Here is a 23,330-nt window from a genome sequence, read left to right as displayed (position 1 = left end):
AGATTAGATAGGGTTAAAGTCAGGTTGGATTAGGATTAGGGTTTGGGTTCAGAACCCCAGGTTTGTTAGGATTAATACGGCTGGATTTGAACCCCTACTCCTTAACTGTTTGTAAGTCGGGTCCTATTTGGAACCTATTGCATACCCGAACCGACATGCCAGACCCATTGCCACCAATGAACCACATCGACATCTCAATAATTTGCCAGATGGATATCTAAGATGAGATGAGATCCATGAAGCAGTGGGGCCCTTCCCCCCTCAACTTGAACAGATGAAACCAAATCCGGCACAAATGGGTCTCTCAGGGGAGATGCATCAAATGGTGGGTCCCACTTAAACATTTGTGATTGGACTCCGGATCTTCTGCCCAGAAAAACTCTGCACGTTTACCCACAACACCTACGTACGACGATGAGATCTTCCCCATGTGTGGTTGCGATGTTACGTGAGAAGACGTGGGAGATCTGGACTCGTATTATTGCATGTGCAAGTATCTGAGTCTAAGGTTTTGTCTACTGTATAATTTTCGGCCTCTAGCGTACTTCGTGGATGGTTGAGATCAGCCAATCACATCTGTAGGACCCACACACCATAAATTCTCAGTCTTTTGATCTTTTTAATGCACATAGAGAAGGGAGACCACTAATTAAAGAAAGGGTACAATTATTTTATATTATTTAAAAGCAAATAATAATGATGTTGAAGTAAAAAATAATTTAATAAAAAATTAAGTTAATAATAAATAATGAAAAGAGGGATATAAAGCTGGTTATCTGTTTTTCTGAATTTCTTGTTGAAGGAGAGCTCTTCTGCTAAAAGTCGTTACTTGCCGCAGAAGGTTCTCTGTGCTTAAAAAATACCAAAAGAGAAGAAGAAGTAGAGGAAACATTTATGCTGCTACAAAGCCTAGATTCTTGAAATTAGGATTTTTCTTCAAGGGAGTTCACGCTCTTCTATCTGGACACGTAATCGACTTTCTTCTCCTGGTTTTTATTAACTTGGCCAGTCGTTGAAGTACTCCTTTGTCTGAGATTCCCTTTTATTTTCTTTTTAATTTTCCTTGGATTCGTAGTTGGTTGGCGACTTGGCGTGTCAGTTCGAGAAATTTCCTTGCTTGGCTTTTCCTGTTCGTTCATGGGTTCTCGATTGGGTTGCTCACGCAGGTTTAGGAGGTGATTGATCCGGGTTATGTGAGGAACGGTGGTTGGGGGTGAGGTATTAGGGTTACATTGATCATATCTTTGGTGGGTATTTGGGGAATTTGGCTTTTGTTGAAGGTTTCTGCCATGGGTTTGTGACAATTAGGGTTTTTGTGCATACTCATGGTCTTGGTTGGTCAGATTTTCGCCAAATTTGGGGTTTTTATGTTAGTGGTGGATTTTCTGTCTGAGGTGAAGTGATTCGTGTTTATGCATCGCTGAATTGAATTGATTGTGGTATCGTTTGATTCTTAACTGGTAATTTCATTGGTGTGGTTTGAGGATTGTGGAGGGGGTCGCTTGGGTGTGGCTATTGGAGAGTGAGAGCAAGATTGAAAAATTTTAGAATTGATTGTTTTTTAATTGGTTACTGTGGTGGAGATTTTGATCTAGGGATAAGATGAGTTCGAGTGTTGCAGAGGATTTCGCCTCTGGACGGAAGCTACTCGTTCATATTGCGGAGAACGGACACACTTTCGAGCTTGACTGTGATGAATCGACGCCGGTTGAGGCAGTTCAGCGATACATAGAAGGCGTAGCAGGTATTCACTTAAATGATCAGCTTCTGCTCTGTCTGGACATGAAGCTTGAATCTCAACGGCCCTTGTCGGCATACAAACTCCCTTGCGAGGATCGTGAGGTCTTCCTCTACAACCGAGCGAGACTGTTAACGGATTCACCACCTCCTCCATCAGAGCAGGTTGATATCCCAGAGATTGTTGACCCGCCATTGCCATCGGCTTCGCAAGACCTACACCCTCTGGATGATGCTACAGACCCTGCAGTCAAAGCTTTGCCTTCTTATGAGCGGCAATTCAGATACCATTACCAACGTGGGCATGCTATTTATACTTGTACCCAGGTGAAATTTGAGATTTGTGAGAGGCTTCTGAGAGAGCAGAAAGTGCAAGAGAGGGCTATGGAGACTGCCACGGGGAGCATGGAACATTACTATAGGATGATACACCAAATGTATGCCGACTTCATGAAGTGTTACCTGCAACAGCATCGGTATCATTCGGACCTTTTGATGACTTTTGGGAGGGATATAGAGAAACTGCGGTCCTGCAAGCTTCACCCAGCTCTGCAGACAGAAACCCGCAAATGCCTTCTTGATTTTGTTAAGGAAGAAAACTTAAGGAAATTGGTAGAGAATTGTAACAGCTCTCACAGGCAATTTGAGGCAAAGGTTTCACAACTTAAGCAGATGTTTAATGAATTGAAGCGGCGGGTTGAAGATTTGTTTTCTAGCAAGGCTTCTTCAGGAATTAGGGACTTAGAATTGATAGTCAAAGACCACCAGAGATATCTCCATGAGCAAAAGAGTATAATGCAGTCTCTGAGGTTGGTGTTTTTTTTTTTTATCTTAAACCTGCATCTGTCTTGTTTCTCATGTTTGTCAGTTTAGGACTTTAGGGTAACCAAAATTTATCTCATTTTAGGATATTGGTATACAAATATATGTTGCATGAACTTAAAGAGTTGATTTGAAGTACTTTTTCCTTCCCTCTCATTCAAGTTCTAGCAAATCCCAAATAATCCATAAAGGTTGAAATGTAAATTAATTAAACTTGAATCCTATTTCTACCAGGGATTAGAATTCTAACATGTTAACCTTCCATTTGAATCACTACACCGAGGTCTCTACAAGATGGCGTGACAAAAGCCAAAGATATGCTCTAATTCTCTAGTTCTTTATGGATACTTTTATTTTTTTGATAAATAAAAGTTCATTAAAAATTCATTATCAACAAAAAGATCAAGACTGTTACAAGCATCCCAAGGGGAGGTGCGGGGTGCAGCCTCACACTTTAAATGAAAAAAAAAGCACAAAGATTACAATTGGGCCCTGTAGGTGTTCAAGACTGCTATCAGTCTTGATCACTAAGAAACTTTAGGTTCAAAGAAAAGAGAAAGTGAAGAAGAAAGAGGAGAAAGAGTGGTGAGAGAGCAGTAGAACACAGGCTTTGAGGAGAAGAATAGAATCTCAATATTCTGCTGCCGCCACTTCAATTTAATATTTATATGTTATGCTAGTTACATGAAAGGACACATCTGCCCTTGGTGTTTACATCATAATACATAACAATATAAAACTGAAAAGTAAATAACAACTAGAATAACAAAATAATAGATTGACCATCAGCTATGACTAGATACATTCTACCTTACGGATAGAGTGGGACCACAGCTGTGGGGTCCACATCAGTGTTCTCTACACTCCCCCTCAAGTTGGGAGTAAATGTTCATCATTCCCAGCTTGGATAGATCCGCTTGTAGCATCTTTCTTGATACGACTTTAGTGAGGATGTCTGCTAGTTGCATACTGGATGTGATGTAAGGGAGGCATACTTCTTGAGATGAGACCCTCTCTCGTACAAAATAGCGGTCAACTTCAATGTGTTTGGTTCTGTCATGCTGCACTGGATTATGTGCTATTATTAATGGCTGCTTGATTATCACAATACAACATTAGGGGCTTCTCATACTCAATATCCAACTCCTTAAGTAGAGATCTTAGCCATAGGATTTCAGCCACTCCGTTGGTCATGGACCTGTATTCTGCTTCAGGAGACAATGTTTCCTCCCACAAGGGCACAATATCCTAAGGTAGACCTTCTGTCATCAACACTCCCAACCCAATCAGCATCCGTATAGACCTCCACCTTCATGTGGTTATTGTTTTTGAACAGTATACCCCTACCCGGGCATCTCTTCAAGTAGGCTAAGATTCTTTCTGCCGCAAGAAGATGTGTGGTTCTAGGAGAATGCATGTACTGGTTGACAACACTAACAGCGTAAGTAATATCTGGCCGATTGAGGCAGAGATATAGGAGCTTTCCTACCAATCGCTGGAACATAACTTTGTCTTCAAGAAGCTCCCCACTCTCTGCACTAATCTTGTGGTTCTGTTCAATTGGTGTATCTGCAGGCTTGACACCTAACTTTCTAGTTTCTACCAACAGGTCTAGGACATATTTCCTCTGAGAGATAAATATCCCCTGTTTGGATCTATCAACCTCAATACCCAAAAAATACCGGAGTACACCAAGGTCTTTCACCTCAAATTCTTGATGAAGGAGCTGTTTAAGGGACTCAATCTCATGGTTATCATTCCCTGTGACCACAATATCATCAACATATACTGCCAGTAGTGTCAAGGAGGACTCCACCCTCTTGATGAATAGAATATGATCTGACTGGGCCTGTACATAACCAAACTTCACAAGGGCTAGTCTGAATCTATCGAACCAAGCCCCAGGTGAGTGTTTCAAACCATACAAAGCCTTGTTGAGCCAACGGACCTTCTACCTGTTTCTGCATCATAGAATCCAGGAGGCAAACACATGTAAACTTCTTCCTACAGATCTCCATTCAGAAAAGCATTTTTCACGTCCATTTGGTATAAAGGCCAAGTGTGACTTGCTGCAAGGGATAATAGGACTCGAATAGTTGTCATCTTGGCTACCAGGGCAAAGGTCTCCAAGTAATCTATGCCATAAGTCTGTGTAAACCCTCTTGCAACTAACCGAGCTTTATACCTCTCAATGGATCCATCTGCATTATGCTTCACCGTAAATACCCATCTGCATCCAATTGGTTTCTTTCCTTTGGGCAGATCAACTACCTCTCAGATGTTGTTTTTCAATAGGGCATCCATCTCAACTTGCATTGCATTTTTCCATTCCGGGACGGATAGGGCTTCTTGCACTGTTCTTGGAATAGAGACATTGGAAATGAAACTAAGGTAGGACCTGTAGGTAGGAGATAGGGGATCATAGGATAAAAAATGGGAAATACAGTGGGCTGTAGATGTGGTACAATGTCGTTTCCCTTTACGGATTGCAATCGGAAGGTCAAGATCATATGTAGGAGGTGAAGTGGCAACAATAGAGGAAGTCTCTGTGGGCCCTGGGACTGTAGTACCTAGACCTGGAGCTGCAGATGAGATTGGAGCTGGCCTGGACTGTTGATGATCAGGATCAACTTGCCTGCACCGCCTGTGATAGACCCTCAACTCCTGATCCCTCTGACCACCCTCACCATTGCAGCTTTCATCACCCAATGGAATAGGTAAAGGAACTGCCCCACTCTAACTGCTCTCCCCCTGAGGGGAAACTCGAGGATAATAGGGTGTCCCCTCAAAGAAAGTGACATCCATGGAGACAAACTTCCTCCCTAAGATAGGATCATAACAGCAATAACCTTTTTGAGTTTGTGCATAACCAAGGAAGATGCATTTGGAGGATTTGGGTTCGAACTTGGAGTGATGGGGTCCGAGAAGCTGAACAAAGCAGGTACAACCGAATGCCTTAAGGGGAATAGAAAACAAGTCCTCACATGGGTGTAGAAGGGAAAAATGAGATCTCATATCAAGGACCCTGGAAGGAACCCGATTAATAAGATATACCGCCGTGAGGATAGCATTACCCCAGAAGCGGATAGGAACATTGGAAGTAAACATGAGACTTCTAGCCACTTCCAAAATGTGCCTATTCTTTCTTTTGGCAACTCCACTCTACTGAGGTGTATGAGGGCAAGAGCTCTGGTGGATAACCCCATGATGAAGAAGATAAGATGTCAATGATTTAGCAAAGTATTGATTTGCGTTATCAGATCTGAGAACTTTGATCTTGGCATCAAACTAGGTTAGGATCATTTGGTGAAAGTTTTGGGTCAGGGAAGGTACCTCATCTCGTGAACGCATGAGATAAACCCAAGAAAAACGGGTATGGTCATCAATAAATAACAAGAAATATCTGTACCCACCCATGGAAGGGATATGATAAGGCCCCCAAACGTCAGTATGCACAGTATAAAAAAAATTATCACTCCTTTTATTACTCAATAAATAAGGCTTTCTACAATGCTTAGCCAACTCACAACTTTCACATTGTAACTGAGACAACTCAATAGACTCAAATAAAGCTGGAAACACTCTTTAGAGACTGAAAAGACAAATGACCTAATCGGTTATGCCAAAGCATAACCGGACTCACACTCTGAGAAACAAAAGACATCTTCTCTACTGACTCTTCCTGATGGAACCTCTCCCCGAGCAGATATATCCCATTTGTCTCATGGCCAGTCCCAATCAACTTCTTTGTCTCCAAGTCCTGAAAAACACATCGGTCAGGGAAGAAGGTTACTGAGTAGTTCATATGCTTGGTAATACTACTGACTGAAAGAAGGTTAGTATCAAGCTTAGGAACATGCAAGACAGATGACAGGGAGATAGTATTTGATAACTTGATGTCACCCTTCCCAGAAATAGGAACCAGGGAGCCATCAGCAATAGATACTTTATCCCTACCAGAAGACAAATGGTAAATGGTAAACAGTGAAGGCGAGCTAGTCATGTGATCGGATGCACCTGAATCTATTACCCAACAAAGTTCAGTAGTACCTGGAGCTGAGGCATGGTAGGCTGAAGCTCGAGTACCTGAATGTGCGAAGGCAGATGTGGCAGGGGCTGATGGTGACTGTGGTGGTTGAGCTGAATTTCCAACTTCCTTTTCTAACTGTATTAGGGCAACTCGAACTGTAGCTAAGGTCTCTAAAGATGTTCCTTTTGTGCCAGATGAGGATGTTGAATTAGTGTTCACGGCTACATGAGCAGTGCCCTTCTTGCTTCTCAACTTCACAGGAACCAAGTGAGGATGCAGTTTTCAACATGTTTCTTTTGTATGCTTGGGCTTCTTACAATGTTCACATACCACATCCTTCTTGTCTTCCTTCCTCCTGTCCTTCTCTGAATCATCCTCTGATTTGGGTGTGACCGCTACAAAGGCTAGTGTGGGGGGCTACGGTTGCATCATAACTTTCTTTCTGGTCTCTTCACTGTGTACGAATGAGTATGCCTGAGAGAGAGTCACACTGTCTCTAGTCAAAATCTGTTGCCGCACAATATCATACTCTGAATTTAGGCCTGCCAGAAACTCAAATACCCTGTTTGTCTCAACCTGCTTTCTATATATCTGTGCATCTTTGGGACTCTTCCACTTAAAAGTCTCTAAGTGATCAATCTCACGCCATAGGGACTGCAAGGTAGAGAAATATACTGAAACCGGTCTCTCTCCTTGTTTAAGATTTTTCACTTCACATTTCAATTCATATGCTTTGGCAACATTAAGGGGTTGGGAATAAGTTTTTTTCATAACATCCCATATCTCCTTAGCTGTCTTTGCCCACAAGTAATTCCGGCTAATATGAGGCTGCATAGAATTATACAGCCATGTCATAACCAAGTAGTTTTCTTGTATCCACTTGGTATATGTCGGGTCTCCCTTGGGAGGTTCTTTCATATCTCCTAAGAGGTACCCTAATTTACCTCTTCCCCCAATAGCCATCATGGCTGATTGGGTCCATTCCAAATAGTTTGATCCGTCAAAGTTTACGGTTGTAATCTGACCACCCATCTCAGAAACACTACCATAACTGAAGTTCCCAAGGCTGCCTTCTGCCTGATTTTTAAACTTCATTTCTGTCAAGTCTCAAAACAGCACTTGGACTACCAATCACAATAAAAAAAAGTATAGGTGTGATCTGTATTCACAGTGTATGTGCACTAAACTGGGATAATTCTGATCTGAAACCAACTAGCCAACACAACAGTAGCTGTCCGTAGAGCTCTAACCCCTTAAGACTTTGAAAAAACAGCTTAGAAGTAGGTCTGATATGCTTGGCAGAGTTAGGGTTTTAATCAGTCCTTAAAGTGAACAATTCAGTTACAATCCAATCAGTACCGTATAGATAGACTTGCAGTAGGGTTAATAAGAAACCCTAGAATCTAATCAATGCTAACAATAAACTTGAGGGCAGCTCTAGGTAGATCACAAGGTTCAGTCTAACACTAGGGCTTGCCGCAATATCACTTTCAAACCCTAGAGCAGAGAGAAACAAAGTTGAGACAGTTCGGCCTAGGGTTTGCTGTAAAACCCTAGTGAATCGAAGAGAGAAAACCCTAGAATGGTTCGGCCTCCCCCTCCTGATAGGTCCAACCTATCTTCTCTGATAGAACTTCTCTTAGAAAGTAAATAACTTACAAGGAAAAAATGTTCGCTGCCTTCTAGGGTTACCTGAACCCTAGTCTTCTCTGATCCATCCTGACAACCAACACTCTGCAACCCTAACAAGCTTCCAATAGCTGCTAGCGCTTCTGGTGATCTCCAAGAATCAGTCTGCGAACTCCTCCTTTTTAGCTTCCAGTCTAGGAGATTCTCATGTGGTCGGCTGGTATTAGGCTCACATGAGAAACCCTAACTTGGCTCTGATACCATGTAGGTGTTCAAGACTGCTATCAGTCTTGATCACTAAGAAACTTTAGGTTCGAATAGAAGAGAAACTGAAGAAGAAAGAGGAGAAAGAGTGGTGAGAGAGCAGTATAACACAGGCTTTGAGGAGAACAGAATCTCAATATTCTGCCGTCGCCACTTCAATTTAATATTTATATGTTATGCTAGTTACATGAAAGTACACATCTGCCCTTGGTGTTTACATCATAACACAACAATATAAAACTGAAAAGTAAATAACAACTAGAATAACAGAATAATAGATTGACCATCAGCTATGACTAGATACATTCTACCCTACGAACAGAGTGGCACCACAGATGTGGGGCCCGCATCAGTGTTCTCTACAGGCCCAATACAACTGATCCCTAATTGCTCTTTGCTTGGCTAGAAAGTCAGCAAATGCATTAGCCTCCCTTCCACCCATTGTATAATCAAATTCATATGTTGTGTTGCCCATTTGAATTTCTTCATTTCATTTCTATAGCACCATACCACTGAATCTGGATCTCTTAGCCTACCCACCACCACCTTGGAGTCCCCTTCTATCACCAAACACTCCAAAACTCTCTCTCTTGCAATCTGTACAACTTGTACGACTGCATACAATTCAGCCCTTAAAGAGTCTCCATTCTCCATTGGTCCCGAGTTGAGTGCTCTCAAATTCCCATCCTTGTCTCTTATGGTCCCTCCAATTCCAGATAGGCCTGGGTTGCCCTGACTACTCCCATCAAAGTTTAGTTTCATAAAGCCTTCCACGGGCAGTGTCCAAATCAGCCGTGCTTTAGTCTTTTGCACTGAACTAGAAGCCACCAAAAACCAATTCCTCCAAATGTCATCAAAGGAGACATATCTAAACAGTTTCAAAGTTTGTAGCCAATGTATAGTTCTAGTCATTACATAGTCCATAATTTGTTGTTTACTTTTCTCTCTCTCTTGGAAGAATCTGGCATTTCTTTCTTCCCATAATGTCCAAACAATTGTTGCTTTAGTACACCTCCACGTTATTCTTCCCCTTTTCTTCAGCCATGTAAAGGTAGATGGATCAAACAACATCTTAATCTGCATTGGCATACTACCTGCACCCAAACAAAGAGAAAAACGACTCCCAAATTTCTGCAGCAAATGAACTGGAAATAAGTAAGTGATAGGCTGATAGCAAGATTCACCATCAGATTTACACAGGGTGCACCAATTCAGAGAAATACACAAAAAAGGCCTCTTCTTTTGCAAGTAATCCAAAGTGTTAATTTTCCCATATACCACTTCCCAACAGAAGCCTTGATTTTAGAGGGAATCGGCTGAAACCAAACTTCCTTCCAAGGTAAAGACAGAGAGAAAGAGGATTGGCAAAGAGCTTTATGAAAAGAGGCACAAGAGAAGAAGCCTTCAGGATTTGGAAACCAAACCAAACTCTCCTGGCTGGTTTAGAAGGTTCTAGGCAGGCTTTATCCAGAAGTAAGAGAAGCTCTAGCCTCTAACAAACAGGTGGCTACATCCCTCAACTCCCTTCAAAACCCAAAATCCCAATTGTGATTCCAAGGTGAAGTTGAATGGATTAGGTCCTAGGAAACTCGAAATCACCTTATTTTTGTACAAGGAAGTGGAGTACAAAGAAGGAAACAAGTCCTTTAAGGGTCAATCTTTATTGATACTTTCTACTCGTACCTTTTTTTCCCCTTTTCTTTTTGTGTGTGTGAAGTTCAATTGTAAATTTCTTGAGAACCATTGAGAGGAGGAAGACAGAACAAAGCAACCTCCTAACTGCCATGAGTATCTGTTTACCATAGATGGTCATGAAACTCAATCTTCACTTTAAACCATAGGGTATGGGAGATGCAGGGACAGTGGAAATTGTGCTGCAAAGCCAGCATGTAGTGATCCTAAATGCCTTTTGGTAAAGATTATCTTTGCACCAATCTCCATGGGAAAAGATGGTTCATGATAAAAGGACCCTGTAGATGGACCTAATTGAGTTAGCTATTTTTTATCTTCTTCTTCTTAGCCAACTTTGCATTGTTGGGGCATTACCTGACATGATAATACAGGAGATGTGGCACACGGACACAAAGATAGACTAACAGGATTGCTTTTTTTTTTTTTTTGATGAATAATGGTAGAATTTTATTAGAAAAATAAAACAGGTATAACGAGAGAGAATGTCCATTGAGATTTTTAGCCTGGGACCCCGGTTAACCCTCCAAAAGCTTACACTAGCAAGATAGATTTGCTTGTAGGTACTTTGAGGGAATTCAAGTAGTTGCCTAGTTGGTTCTTCTTTTACAAAATGAAATGATGGACATTCTGGGAGGGAGTATGCAATTTTTGCCTCTATTGTCTATAGGTTTTACTTATTAGGCCCTATTCAATTACACCGAGTTTCATGTAGGCTGCAATTTGAGGATCCCTTCTCCTATATTTTCTCTTTCACTGTTGAAGTAAATTAAATCTTTTCAATTTTCAACTAATTTAGGTGGTTCCGACTATTCACCATGACTCTTTACTTCAGAACTTTTTTTTTTTCATGAGAAGGTAAGGTATTGTTTAATTATAATAAGAAAAAAGAGAGGCATGGTACACAAGGGATATACAGCCAAAAAAAACAATAGTGCAGAGTACAAGGCATATGCGCTATGATTTTGTATAATTGTATTTCAGAATATTCATGCTTTTCACAATGTGCATTATTATTAATATTTTTGATGGATAAAGTTAAAGTTTCATTGGTATCATAAATAATAAGTAACAGTTACAAGCATCCCAAGGAGAGGCGGGACGTGCAGCTTCACACTTAAAGAAAAAAGCAGCAAGAGATTTACAACTATGCCCAAAACAACTGATCCCTCATTACCCCTTGCTTGGCTAAAGAATGAGCCAAACAATTTAGCTTCCCTCCCCACCCATTGTATAACCAGATTCATATGTTGTGTTAGCCATTTGAACTTCTTCATTTCATCTCTATAGCACCATATCATTGAATCGGGATTCTTTATCCAGCTCACCACCACCTTGGAGTCCCCTTCTATCACCAGGATCTCCACATTATCTCTTTTTCTATCTGGACACCTTGTAAAACTCATACAACTCAGCTTTCAACGAGTCTCCATTCCCCACCAGTGCTGAATAGAGTGCTATTAGGTTTCCTTCCTTATCTCTTACGGCCCCTCCAATTCCAGAAGGACCTGGGTTTCCTGTTGCCTTGACTACTTCGATCAAAATTTAGTCTAAAAAAATCTTCAAATGGAGGTACCCAAGCCAACCTTGTTTTAACCTTCTGCACTGATCTTGAAGCTACCGAGTATGAGTTCTTCCAAATGTCATCAAAGGAGTATTGTCTAAACAAATGCAAAGTTAGTAGCCAATGTATAACTCCATTCATTACACAGTCTATAACTTGGTGTTTGTTTCTTTCCTCTTGGAAGATCCTAGCATTTCTTTTTTTCCACAAGGTCCAAATTACTGCTGCTCTTGTACATCTCTACATTAATCTTCCCATTCTCTTCAGCCAAGCAAAAGTTGATGAATCAAACAACATCTTAATCTCCATTGGCACATTCCACCTACACCCAAACAAAGAGAAGAACCAGTCCCAAATCTCTGCAGTGAAGGAACAGGAAACTATTAAGCGGTAACAAGATTCACCACTGAATTTATAAGGAGTGCACCAATTTGTGGAAATACACAGAGTGCATTATTGTGCACCAATTTCATGGATATCATTGTGCATTATTATTTTGCGGCCAACATCCTTTTCTTCCTTTTTTCTGTTTGATCAATTTTTCTTCTTTTTCTTTTTCTTGATTTTCTAGTGTTGGTCAATATGGCTTTTGCTTTGGATTTTCAAGAACATCGGTACAGGAACTCTTGCAACAAGTTCTTTCACTAGTTGCAAATGCTTATAAGTTAAAATGAACTGGGCAAAATGTTCAGGGCATGTTTGAATATTTGAATCATCCATTCAACCATGGGGACAGAGCACATGCACGATGCATATTCCATTCCAACCAGTTTTAGAATATTACTTTTTTTTTTTTTGAAAAAGATAAAGCATAAATTTCATTAATAGCAAAAAGGATATACAAACACCATGTATGTCAAGGAGCTGTACACTGGGAATATACAACCATTGCATCCAATTGATTTTCCAAAAAGAGAACTTAAATAAAAAAGTGAGGCAAGGTTTCCTCCTAAACGGCCTAACCAGACCAACCCATGAAAGCATCCTCCCTTTGAGCTTAGTAATCAACATGTCCTTGGTTCCACCCTTGTTATAAAATCCCTAGGATTTCTTTCAGACCTTATGGTCCAAAATACAGCTCGGGGGGCTATCTTCCATTATTAGTGCCTCTTCTTTTCTTAAGCCCTGCAACTACCAGCAGTTGAAAAAAATGCTTCCATTGCTTCTGGAATACACCCTTCCACCTAAAAATCACTCCCACAGTTCTCCAAGGCTCTACAATGGAGAAATAAGTGATAAACAGTTTCTATGCATTCATTACACAAAATGCTAATCATCTGTTAAGGATAACTTTCCACATAAGAAGGGACACCTTAGAAAGAACTGCTGAGAACCAAAATTTTGAAGCTGGGAAAGGAGTTAAATTAGAACCAGCAGTTTGTTTATAGATGGATCTAGTGAAAAACACCCCAGAATTTCCCCAAATCCGTTCCCTCCTATCAGCCTGTGATGGATCAATCTTCACCTTGCTTAGCTTCTGCATTAACTCAAAATAGGAGCCAACTTCCAATCATTGAGGTGCCTTCTAAATAGAAGCCCTCCTCTGCCATTAAAACTTCATAATTATTAGTCACCAGCTTATCCCTATTCTGAGAAATGTTAAGCAGCTGAGGAAATTGCTCCATTTGAGGTCTCTCCTCACACTAGACACCTTTGATAAAATCAGTATATGCCTTACCAATTCCCTTCCATAGTGCTCATCCATAAGAAGAGTTTACCACCCTGTGGTCCAAGCTCAATTGTCTCCAACTATACTTAGCTACGACCATCTACCCTTTTTATAAAAAAAATCCCTCAGTTTTTTTCTCAAGTAACCCAACTACCTTTGTTGAAATGGGACAAAGAGACAAGCAATAAGTTGGAAAAGATGACAGAATGCTTTTAGTTGAAGTTAGTTTACCACCAAATTCCAATTTCCAGCAAAAATAGCCTTGCTTTAATGAGCTATCAAATGCCAATTGCCAGTTGGGAGTTCTATGTTTACCAAAATAGCATTTTGGCCCTTATTACGGGCACATCTAAACTTGTTTATGACAAGAGAATGCCACAACTGAGCATGTCATTTCGGTTTATGCCTATATATTTTTTATGCTTTTCTGGTAGTACTGAGTTGTTCGTTATCTTGCCATAGCGGCATAGCCAACTTAGATGTTATAATTTTTTGGACCATTTTCCGAAGAATTGGGCTGGCAATATCTTTTGGGGGTGAATTTGTTTCCATTAGATCACATAAACTTATGTATTCTAATTGCTAGCATTATTGAGAATATGTTCTTCCTACTTCTTTTTCTGTTTGGTAATTCTTCCTACTTTTTCTTAGTACATCCTGCTTCAAATCTATGCATCGACTGATTGACTTTTGCTTTTATGTTTTTTTACCAAAACTGGCTTCATCGGTACCTTTCTTTTTTTGTTCTCAAAAGATAAGTCTTAGAGAATGATTTTTAGACCTTGCTTCTTGGCGCATGGTTTTCTTGTGCTTAGCATGCTGGTTCCCCTCCCCCCGCCCCTCCATTTCTTTCTTGTTTCGGGTGTCAATGACTGCATCGAAACCTTCTGTCATTTTATGTCCAAGAGACTGAAGAAGTTTTTATGATTCTTTAGGAGTCTTGCAGCAATATTTTGAGAGTTCACAGGTTTTAATGCTTGTATCAATTTTCCATCCTGGAAATTCTCTAGCCCCATATAATTCTAATGTTTGGTCACTAATATCTCTGCTATATTGATATTGGGTGTCTTATTCTATAATTCATTCCATGTATTTGGTAATGTTAATATTTTTATATGCCCTTTTGGCTGAAATTCATTTTTTTATTTCCTTGCAGCAAAGATGTCAACACTGTAAAGAAGTTGGTGGATGATTGTCTGAGCTGCCAATTGTCTGCTTCACTCCGCCCTCATGATGCAGTTTCAGCCCTTGGCCCCATGTATGATGGTCATGACAAGCATCACCTACCCAAGATGCTGTCTTGTGATCGATCAATTTCCAAGCTGCTTGATATCTGTAAAGATAAGAAGAATGAAATGAACCACTTCGTGCATAGTTTCATGCAAAAGGTTGCATATGTTCAGTTCTTCATTAGAGATATTCGGCTACAGTTTCCAGCTTTTAAAGAGGCAATGGTGCGCCAAGATGATCTCTTTGAAGATATAAAATTGGTCCGTGGAATTGGTCCTGCATACAGAGCTTGCCTTGCAGAAGTAGTAAGAAGGAAGGCTTCAATGAAGTTGTACATGGGCATGGCTGGACAATTGGCAGAAAGGCTTGCAACAAAGAGGGAAGTTGAGGTCAGAAGACGGGAGCAGTTCTTGAAAGCACAGAGCGTTTATATTCCTCGTGATATATTAGTATCTATGGGATTATTTGATACTCCCAATCAATGTGATGTTAATATTGCTCCTTTTGACTCTAATTTGATAGATGTTGATATTGCTGATCTTGATCGTTATGCCCCCGATTATTTGGTAAAAATTCATCCTAAAGGTGAGAAACAAGGATCATCAAAAGGGTCATTTTCCATATCAAATGACAGTTCTCAGTTGGCTGAAGCAGAAGATGATTCTGTGGAACTCTCTGAGAAATATGACTCTGAAGAGTTACTTGAAGGTTGTGATTCAGTAGAGATTGCTGGAACAAGCAAGATGGAGGTAGAGAATGCAAGGCTAAAAGCTGAACTTGCTTCTGCAATAGCAGTAATTTGTTCATTCAGTCCTGAACTTGAGTATGAGTCACTAGATGATAGTAAGCTGGATAGTTTACTGAAGAATGCAGCAGAGAAGACAGCTGAAGCTCTACATCTGAAAGATGAATATGGAAAACATCTTCAGTCTATGCTAAAGATGAAACAGATGCAATGTCTGTCATACGAGAAACGCATTAAAGAGCTGGAGCAGAGATTATCTGAACAGTATTTGCAAGAACACAAGCTTTCAGGTGGTAAGCATGTTTCTGAGTTTGTCCATTCAGCTGTTAAAACTGATGAGTGCAAGTCAGAAATATCAGGAGATGTGGAAGCTCACATGCCTTACATCTCTACTGAACCCATGGATGAGCTTTCCAGCACATCTGCTTCATTGGATGCAAAACTAGGACAGTTTTCCAGTCAGCCAGGCAAAGCTCGAGAAGGGGTGGATGAAAATATGTCAGATTCCTCTGGAATGATAAATCAGCAGTTGGATTCATCAATGCTGGAACCACATCGGGATGAGCTGCAAGTGGGTGATAAATCCAGGCAAGAGAAGATGGCAGAACAATTGGGTTTGGCTTTATCTAATAGCTCCACTGCTGAGACCACGTTAGAGCCTCAGAACATATTACATTGTGAAACTGGAGGAGTGGATACAGATTCTAAACTTAAGGATGATTTTATCTTGGAATTGCAAAGTGCACTTGCAGACAAGTCTAACCAGCTGAGTGAAACTGAAACCAAGCTTAAAGATGCAATGGAGGATGTTGACAACCTCAGGAGAGAGTTGGAAATGAGCCGGAAACTCCTTGATGAATCTCAGGTACTTTAATATGGAATGCATTTCCTTTCCATTTCCTGAAATTGCACATTTTTTCAGTATCATGAATCTGAGGATGATTCCATGCTGTAAGATTGACTTCGTTTATTTTCTTCATTTATTCAGTGTATGTTATTGTAAAATTTATGGACTTGGTTATTTTGTGATTTTCATTGTTTTACACTAACTTTAGATGGAATGATGTGGTAGGAGATTTAATAATTAATCTGTTTCTTTATTTACTGTTGATGACTTTTAAATAATATTATCATTTCCAAATCTCTTATGTACTGGCCCTAAATAATATTTAGCGACTTTTAAATATTTTTTTTTTGGGTTTCTAATCTTATTCTTTAAAATGGTATCTCTGGAATCCTTTCCCTAATTCATAGCAATTAGAGGATTTTGCTAATTATGTGACTTTTATTTCATACCCTTAATATTTCATGTTTCATGTTTATTTAGAAAAATGTCATGAATAGGTCAGTGTTAGGACTAATTTCATATTCCTTTGGTAGGTTAGAAGGTAGTCTTGTCTCCTATGCTAAAAGTAGTCATTTTGATCAAGGATACCATCAATTATCAGTGGTTAGTTCAAAAACTTTTGGGCCTCATTCTTCTTTCATCCTTGAATAATTTGGGAGAACATGGTTTCCCAGAAGATAGGATCTCCATGGCAAATGCTTATGTTAATTAATATGGGGCAATCATGTTGTTATGCTTGGTTCTGCTTATAAAAGAAGTTATGTTCCCAACTTTTTGTCACCATTTGCCCCGGAATTCTTCCCATTGGTTTTAGTTTTGGTAAATTCAACTTCTTTAGGCCCTATCCCACCAAAAATTATGGCTTTCATTAGAACTTTGAAGGTGTTCCATAAGAAAATTGATATATGTAACGTGTTTCCAACAACTAAATTAGACCCTTTGCTACATAAGTGTTGTTTTTCCAAATCTCATGGAGAAACAATTCAATACCTATTTATTTCCTGTAGTTCTGTTTCAAGGACTTTGAGCACTTCTTGGCCTTGTTTGGTGTTGGATAGAAGTCAGTATAGAATACAAAACAACTATTTGACCCAAATTGGTTCTCTCTTCCAACCAAAAGAGGAACAAATATCTGAAGTCCTAGGACTGCAGTGCCATGAATGATATGGGAGGAAGCCAGTTTTTTCAAAGAAGATATGGTCCATGATTTACCTTGTCACTATTAGAGTTGCTCATTGAGTGAGAACCTTGAAGAATTAAGGTCCTTCTCTATGAATGACATTAGCTGAAACTTGGGTTGCTGTGGCTTGATCTTATGATTTGAGGACTGTTATGGCCCAACAGCGGTTCTCCCTTTAGGTAATCTGGGACAACGTGGTGTTGGTCGACTGCTCAGGAATCATGTTGTTGTGATCCCATGTCATTTGTGGTCCAATGGATTGTGGGGATTCCATAATAGCTCAGTTTCTTTCCTTGCAAGGACTTAAAGTTGGCTAAGGATCTTAGTTTTGATAGGGTGGAAGTAGAAGGGCAGAAGGGGATTCAGAGGCTTTTTTAGGCAGGATGAAAGGAGAATTAACAAGTGCATGGACATATTGGCATTAATTAATGAAGCCAGCCAGATCTCTTATAGCCATAGGGAACTTCTTGTTCCATTGGATTAGGAGATGATCAAATGAGATTGCAGGTTCCTTGGCAAGGTCGGGAGTACTAAAGGGTAGGATAGTACTTACACTCAGCAATGCCATATTAATGGGGTAGGGTGTATAGAGAGGACTATATATGCAGTTAAGGGCTTTTGGGCTAATGGGCTTGTTTCTCCATGAATATTATTGGGTGTTCACATTTTTATATTCAATAAAGTTTTAATTACCTATCAAAATAAATTATTTAGTAATCAAAAAGGAAATTAAAGAGTTGTCCTTTGACGCCTCGAAGGGCTATGTTCCATTACCTCCGAAGCTCTTGGATATTGTCCATTGAGGAGTTCAAAGACATATCCATAGAGTATAACCCCCTTTTTGCTAATGTTGTTCATTCATTCATCCTAATACAAGATATTTGAAAAGACGATTAAGATTATTAAATCTTTTTTTTTTTTTCGGTAGGAATGAGAATTTAAGACCCTAACATGGGCTTGCCTTAAGGAGCTTGGTACAAAGGTGGCTCATAGAATCAGGAATGCAAAATTTTTTACATCACATTAGCTATTTGAAGTAATGCAATTAGGAAACAAATAAAGAGATTTAAGAGTTCTACATTTGTGAATATGTTTTATATGTTAGGTTTGATTTTATTGGTTTGATTCTATAGAGCCTTCAGTACCAGTGGGAATGTGGACTCATCAGAAATGGAGGTAAGAGCCCATTTCATGGGGGCTCATGTTGGGTACCCACGTTGCAAAGTAGGAGTGTAGAATCAAACCTCTTCTCTCACTATTGATGGTTGTTTTGCTAACGTTATTAAAAGGAACTAGAGAGTGGGGAGCAGTTTTTGGCATGTTGTACAATGCCTCAACCAAATTAGGTAAACTTTGGCATGATGCTCAACTGTGCCTAGGCATGTGTCTCAGCCCAAGGTTCAAAGTATGTCGACACAGGCCGATACGCCCACCGGTAGGGCGTATCGGCCTGTATTGGTACTTTTTTTATGTTTTTATTTATTTCTTTTCAAAACTGCTTCAGAGGGGTCGGTTTAAGCCCTGGCTACCCTCTGAACCGTGGTCTGATCCGATACAACCCTTGTAGGGGAGTATCGGGAAGCTACTGGCATGATACGGGCCGATACGTATCGATACTTTGAATCTTGTCTCAGCCCAGTTATGCACCTTTTCAACCATAGTGGCTAGGTCAGGGGTTCCACCCCCAGCCAAGCTCCTTGAGGTAAGTCCAAGTTCATGCGAGGGTGTATAATAAACTGCATCTAAAATCACAAAATCAATCTCTTTGTATATGAACCAAGAATTTAGGACTCTCACAAGAACTTGTTTGAGCTTGCTTCAAGAGGTTGGTATAGAGCGGAGGGCCGATCTCGTAGAAATTGGAATGCAAGATGTTAAACATTATGTTAGCTACCTGAAGTAATGCAATTGGAAGAGAAATAAACAGATAAAGTTTCACATGCTTGAATTGTCGAGTGGTTGTATATGTTTGATTCTATTTCTATATTTTCACTTCGGATGTGCTTTATATATTATATATATATATATATATATATATTGTGTGTGTGTTTAAATATGCGTCAATAGGCTTTTTAAAACATATAGTTTATTTCATTATTTAAGTTTGCATTTTTTCGAATTAAATATTATTTTAAATGTTATTTCGATTTTTTTAAACTTTGTGCCTTCTTTCAAAAAGGCATGTTCCTTGCAAAATCGGATTCAATCCTTTCAAACCGTCCTCACAGCCTTTTGCTGCTGTGCATTGGAAACATCTCCATACTTGTATGTTTTTATTCATGGGAGATATTCCCAAATCCCAATGCACAGCTGCAAGGGGCTGTGAGGATGGTATGAGGACAGTTTTGTGAGGCTCAAATCTGATTTCGTGCCTTGCACCATGGACACAAAAGCCCCTTTGTGCTTTTAAGACACTGGGTTTATGTTCCATGTTTTGTGATATAATAATTCAGCACCAATTACCACTTCTATAAAATATGCCTTTTTGATCCATCTATAGGCTTCTTTCAAAATTGTGAGAAGGATACCTTCATACCTCCACAATATTCTTGTCTTTAAAGCATGCACTTCAATACAGCTAATGTATTTGTTTACTTTGAACAGATGAATTGTGCTCACTTGGAGAATTGCCTGCATGAAGCAAGAGAGGAAGCACATACACATCTCTGTGCTGCTGATAGAAGGGCCTCAGAATATAGTGCTATTCGGGCCTCAGCTGTCAAAATGCGCAGCCTTTTTGAGCGACTACGTAGTTGCGTCACTGCCTCAGGTGGAGTGGCAAATTTTGCTGATTCCTTGCGTGCTTTGGCTCTTTCTTTGGCAAAGTAAGTTGTTAAGCCCTCCTGTCAAATATTGGCATTATGTTTTGGTACTTTTTGTCTACAGTAATTTATATGGATTATTAATATTAAAATTTCCTTCCAAAATCTAACTTGTATATTTGTGATCTTATTATGGGAAATTTGGGTGGCATATGGGTCATAGATGTATTGTGCTGTTTTTGATACACACGGCACAGATGCTCCTTGACCAGATAGTCTTCTTAGCCAAGCAATTGCATAGAATATGAATTCTGATAAAAAGGAACTGCATAGAATCTGAATCAGTCTGTTATTTTTCCTGCATTAAGCTTCCTTTTACCTTCAGTTTGGAACCAGTGATAATTGATTTCATATGTTGTTCTATTTATTGCTCTGTACCAGTAAAGGTAAATCATTTTTGCTTGGGGTGCATATACTGCTGTTTCAATGTATTGGTTGCCTTTTGTTTTCAGCTCCATTAATGACAATGAGGATGATGGTTCTGTGGAGTTTCGGAACTGTGTCCGAGTTCTTGCAGACAAAGTTGGTTTTCTGTCTCGGCACCGTGCAGAGCTTCTAGAGAGATGCTCAAGGGCTGAAGCTGCACATGGGCTCCTAGTGAAGGAGTTGGAAGAAAAGAAAGACTTGGTCAAAAGCCTATATGCGAAGCATCAACTCGAGAAACAGGTCAGTTCTTAAACAGCGCTTGTTGCTTTAACCATTTTCTGGTTGTGATATGACAGGATGAATATGTGGTAATCTATTCTCCATGAAGTTTTTCACCATGTTTTAATGGTGAACCACCAAGTCATTTGATCTTGCTAGTTAAGTTTGTGTGGCTCCTGTTGGGTGAGTGAATGTTAACTTTATTTACCACTTCATTTATGAGGATGAGGAAGGTTGGTAGTATTTTGTCAATGGCTACTATTAGAGATATTTAAAAAACTACTGTTAGATATAACCATGTTTACATTTGAACTGTTAAAAATAGGCTATTGGTATTTTATTTACTTATTTATTTTGTGAGCATGGGGATGGCCTGCTTGTTGCAAGATGCCAATCTTATTCGACTGAAAGCACATAGTTTTATTCTTTCTAGTTGTCGATGGGAATCAGTAGATGGTAGGTTGCATCATGGTTGAGCTTTGCAATGCATACATGGCATAGACATCAGGGGCTGGAGTTGGAGTTGAATTTCCTATTTGACATCATCATCATATCCAAGCTTTATCCCAACTATATGGGGTATGGGGTCTGGCTACATAAATCCTGTTTTTGTCATTCTGTTCTGTTTAATGCCATATCCATCATTATATTATTGGCGCTTAACTCATTTTTTACTACCACCTATGTCCTTTTTGGTCTACCCCTAGCTGCTCTTCTAGTGTGTTTGTGCCTTGAACTTACAAAAAATCACTTCATACGGTTACAGGTGCTATTGATGGTCTTCTTTTTTACTACCACCTATGTCCTTTTTGGTCTACCCCTAGCTGCTCTTCTAGTGTGTTTGTGCGTTGAACTTACAAAAAATCACATCTTACGGTTACAGGTGCTATTGATGGTCTTCTATGCATGTGACCACACCATATGAGTCCACACTTTCTCTCAATTTATCACCTAATGGAGTTATTCCTAGTTCCTACAAATTACTTCATTTTTTATCTTATCCTTTTTAGTTTTTCCATTCATCCATCGCAGAATATGCATCTCTTCTACACTTTTTTTTTTTTTTTGCATATGATTTTTGACTGTCCAACGCTCTGCTCCATACAACATAGTTGTCTTCATATTTTGGACATGTTTGTCATTCCTGGTTGGCATCTTACTGGAAAAACATGTAAGATGACTCCCAACCAAGGGCCATTGTCATACAGCTCATTTATATCCATCTTGCTTATTATCCTTACAGTTTTGTTCACCTGTCGCAGGCCAACAAGGAGAAGATATCATTTGGTCGTTTAGAAGTCCATGAGATTGCTGCATTTGTCCTCAATGACAATGGGCATTACGAGGCAATTAATCGGTACTGTTCTAACTACTATCTCTCAGCAGAATCTGTGGCCTTGTTTGCGGGGCACCTCCCAAACAAACCCAGTTACATAATTGGGCAGATTGTACATATAGAACGGCAAATGGTGAGGCCACCACCTGTTCGGTCTGAGCATGCTGGCAATCAAATAGATAACCTGAATTCCGATACGGGGGCTCATCGGTTGACAACTCAGGGGACTGTGTCTACAGCAAACCCATACGGGCTCCCTATTGGCTGTGAATACTCCATAGTGACAGTAGCTATGTTACCTGACACCACTATTCATTCATCACCTCCTTCCTGATCTTGCTGCGGGCAGACAGACATGATGGAAGAAACCAAGTGTACATATCGTATATATCGTGGTAAAGATGGACTCTTGTTTTGATGATCGGAGTGGAGGTTGAATTCAATCCTTTTTTGTACAGCTGATCAATCTGGTCTTCAAGTTCTATTTCCCTGTATATAATAAGCTACTCTTCATCTAACTAGAAAATTGTAAATATATCTTCAGTCCTTTAAGCTTTTAACTTACTTATCTTTTATGCTTACAATGCCATAGTCTGACCACCTTGTTTCTTCCAATTCCTACAATGCATGCTGGATGGTTTGTAATTTCGGAAGTAGCCCAACTGGGCAAGGGAAAATGATGATCCAGTAGCAATGGGTAGGATCAAGAAATATGTGTCCTAATATCCGGCTTTTACATGGACCGACCAATCAGAGAGTGCCATGTCATTTAAAATCTTTTAGTGAGATTTAATGTTTGTTATTTACTGTTAAGGGAAATTGTCTTAAACTCACCATGAGTTTTTAGCATTTTTCTTAAACTCACCAGAACTTTTCAAAATGTCTAAAACTCACCATGTCAGTTTTTATTTTTCAAAACTTATCTTCTATTACTGCATCGTTAATACTTCTTAGCAGAGGTGTCCATATCAGCCAAGGTTCAAAATATTGATGCACTTGATACGCTGGTAGGGGTGTATTGGGCGATATCGGTACTGTTTTTTATACTTTTTTTTTTAATTTTTTTGGAAACCAGTTTAGGGGGGCCGGTTTAAGGCTCCACCCTCTGAATCGGTCAGAAC

At 39.7% G+C, this 23,330-nt stretch overlaps 1 protein-coding gene across 1 annotated transcript; it reads left to right on the top strand.

The window, feature by feature from the left end:
• The first annotated feature begins 784 nt into the window (after nucleotides 1-784).
• LOC148843471 (autophagy-like protein) lies at nucleotides 785-22,793 on the top strand. The gene is made up of 5 exons (XM_088956487.1): nucleotides 785-2,546; nucleotides 14,561-16,244; nucleotides 20,011-20,231; nucleotides 20,681-20,894; nucleotides 22,136-22,793. The coding sequence occupies exons 1-5, from the start codon at nucleotides 1,603-1,605 to the stop codon at nucleotides 22,541-22,543; spliced, it is 3,471 nt and encodes a 1,156-aa protein (XP_088812613.1). The 5' UTR covers nucleotides 785-1,602; the 3' UTR covers nucleotides 22,544-22,793.
• Nucleotides 22,794-23,330: the final 537 nt, after the last annotated feature.

This window comes from Nelumbo lutea, chromosome 8 (assembly GCF_056320005.1).
Source record: "Nelumbo lutea isolate HS-2025 chromosome 8, American lotus-T2T, whole genome shotgun sequence".
Classification (NCBI taxonomy): domain Eukaryota; kingdom Viridiplantae; phylum Streptophyta; class Magnoliopsida; order Proteales; family Nelumbonaceae; genus Nelumbo; species Nelumbo lutea.
The sequence above is the reverse complement of the archived record's forward strand: the minus strand, read 5'-3'. Positions and strand labels throughout refer to the sequence as shown.

Coding starts and splice junctions, on each gene's coding strand:
- LOC148843471 (XM_088956487.1), top strand. CDS start 1,603: ATGAGTTCGAGTGTTGCAGAGGATTTCGCCTCTGGACGGAAGCTACTC. Junction 20,232..20,680: donor TTGGCTCTTTCTTTGGCAAA/GTAAGTTGTTAA, acceptor TTTTGTTTTCAG/CTCCATTAATGACAATGAGG. Junction 20,895..22,135: donor AGCATCAACTCGAGAAACAG/GTCAGTTCTTAA, acceptor CACCTGTCGCAG/GCCAACAAGGAGAAGATATC.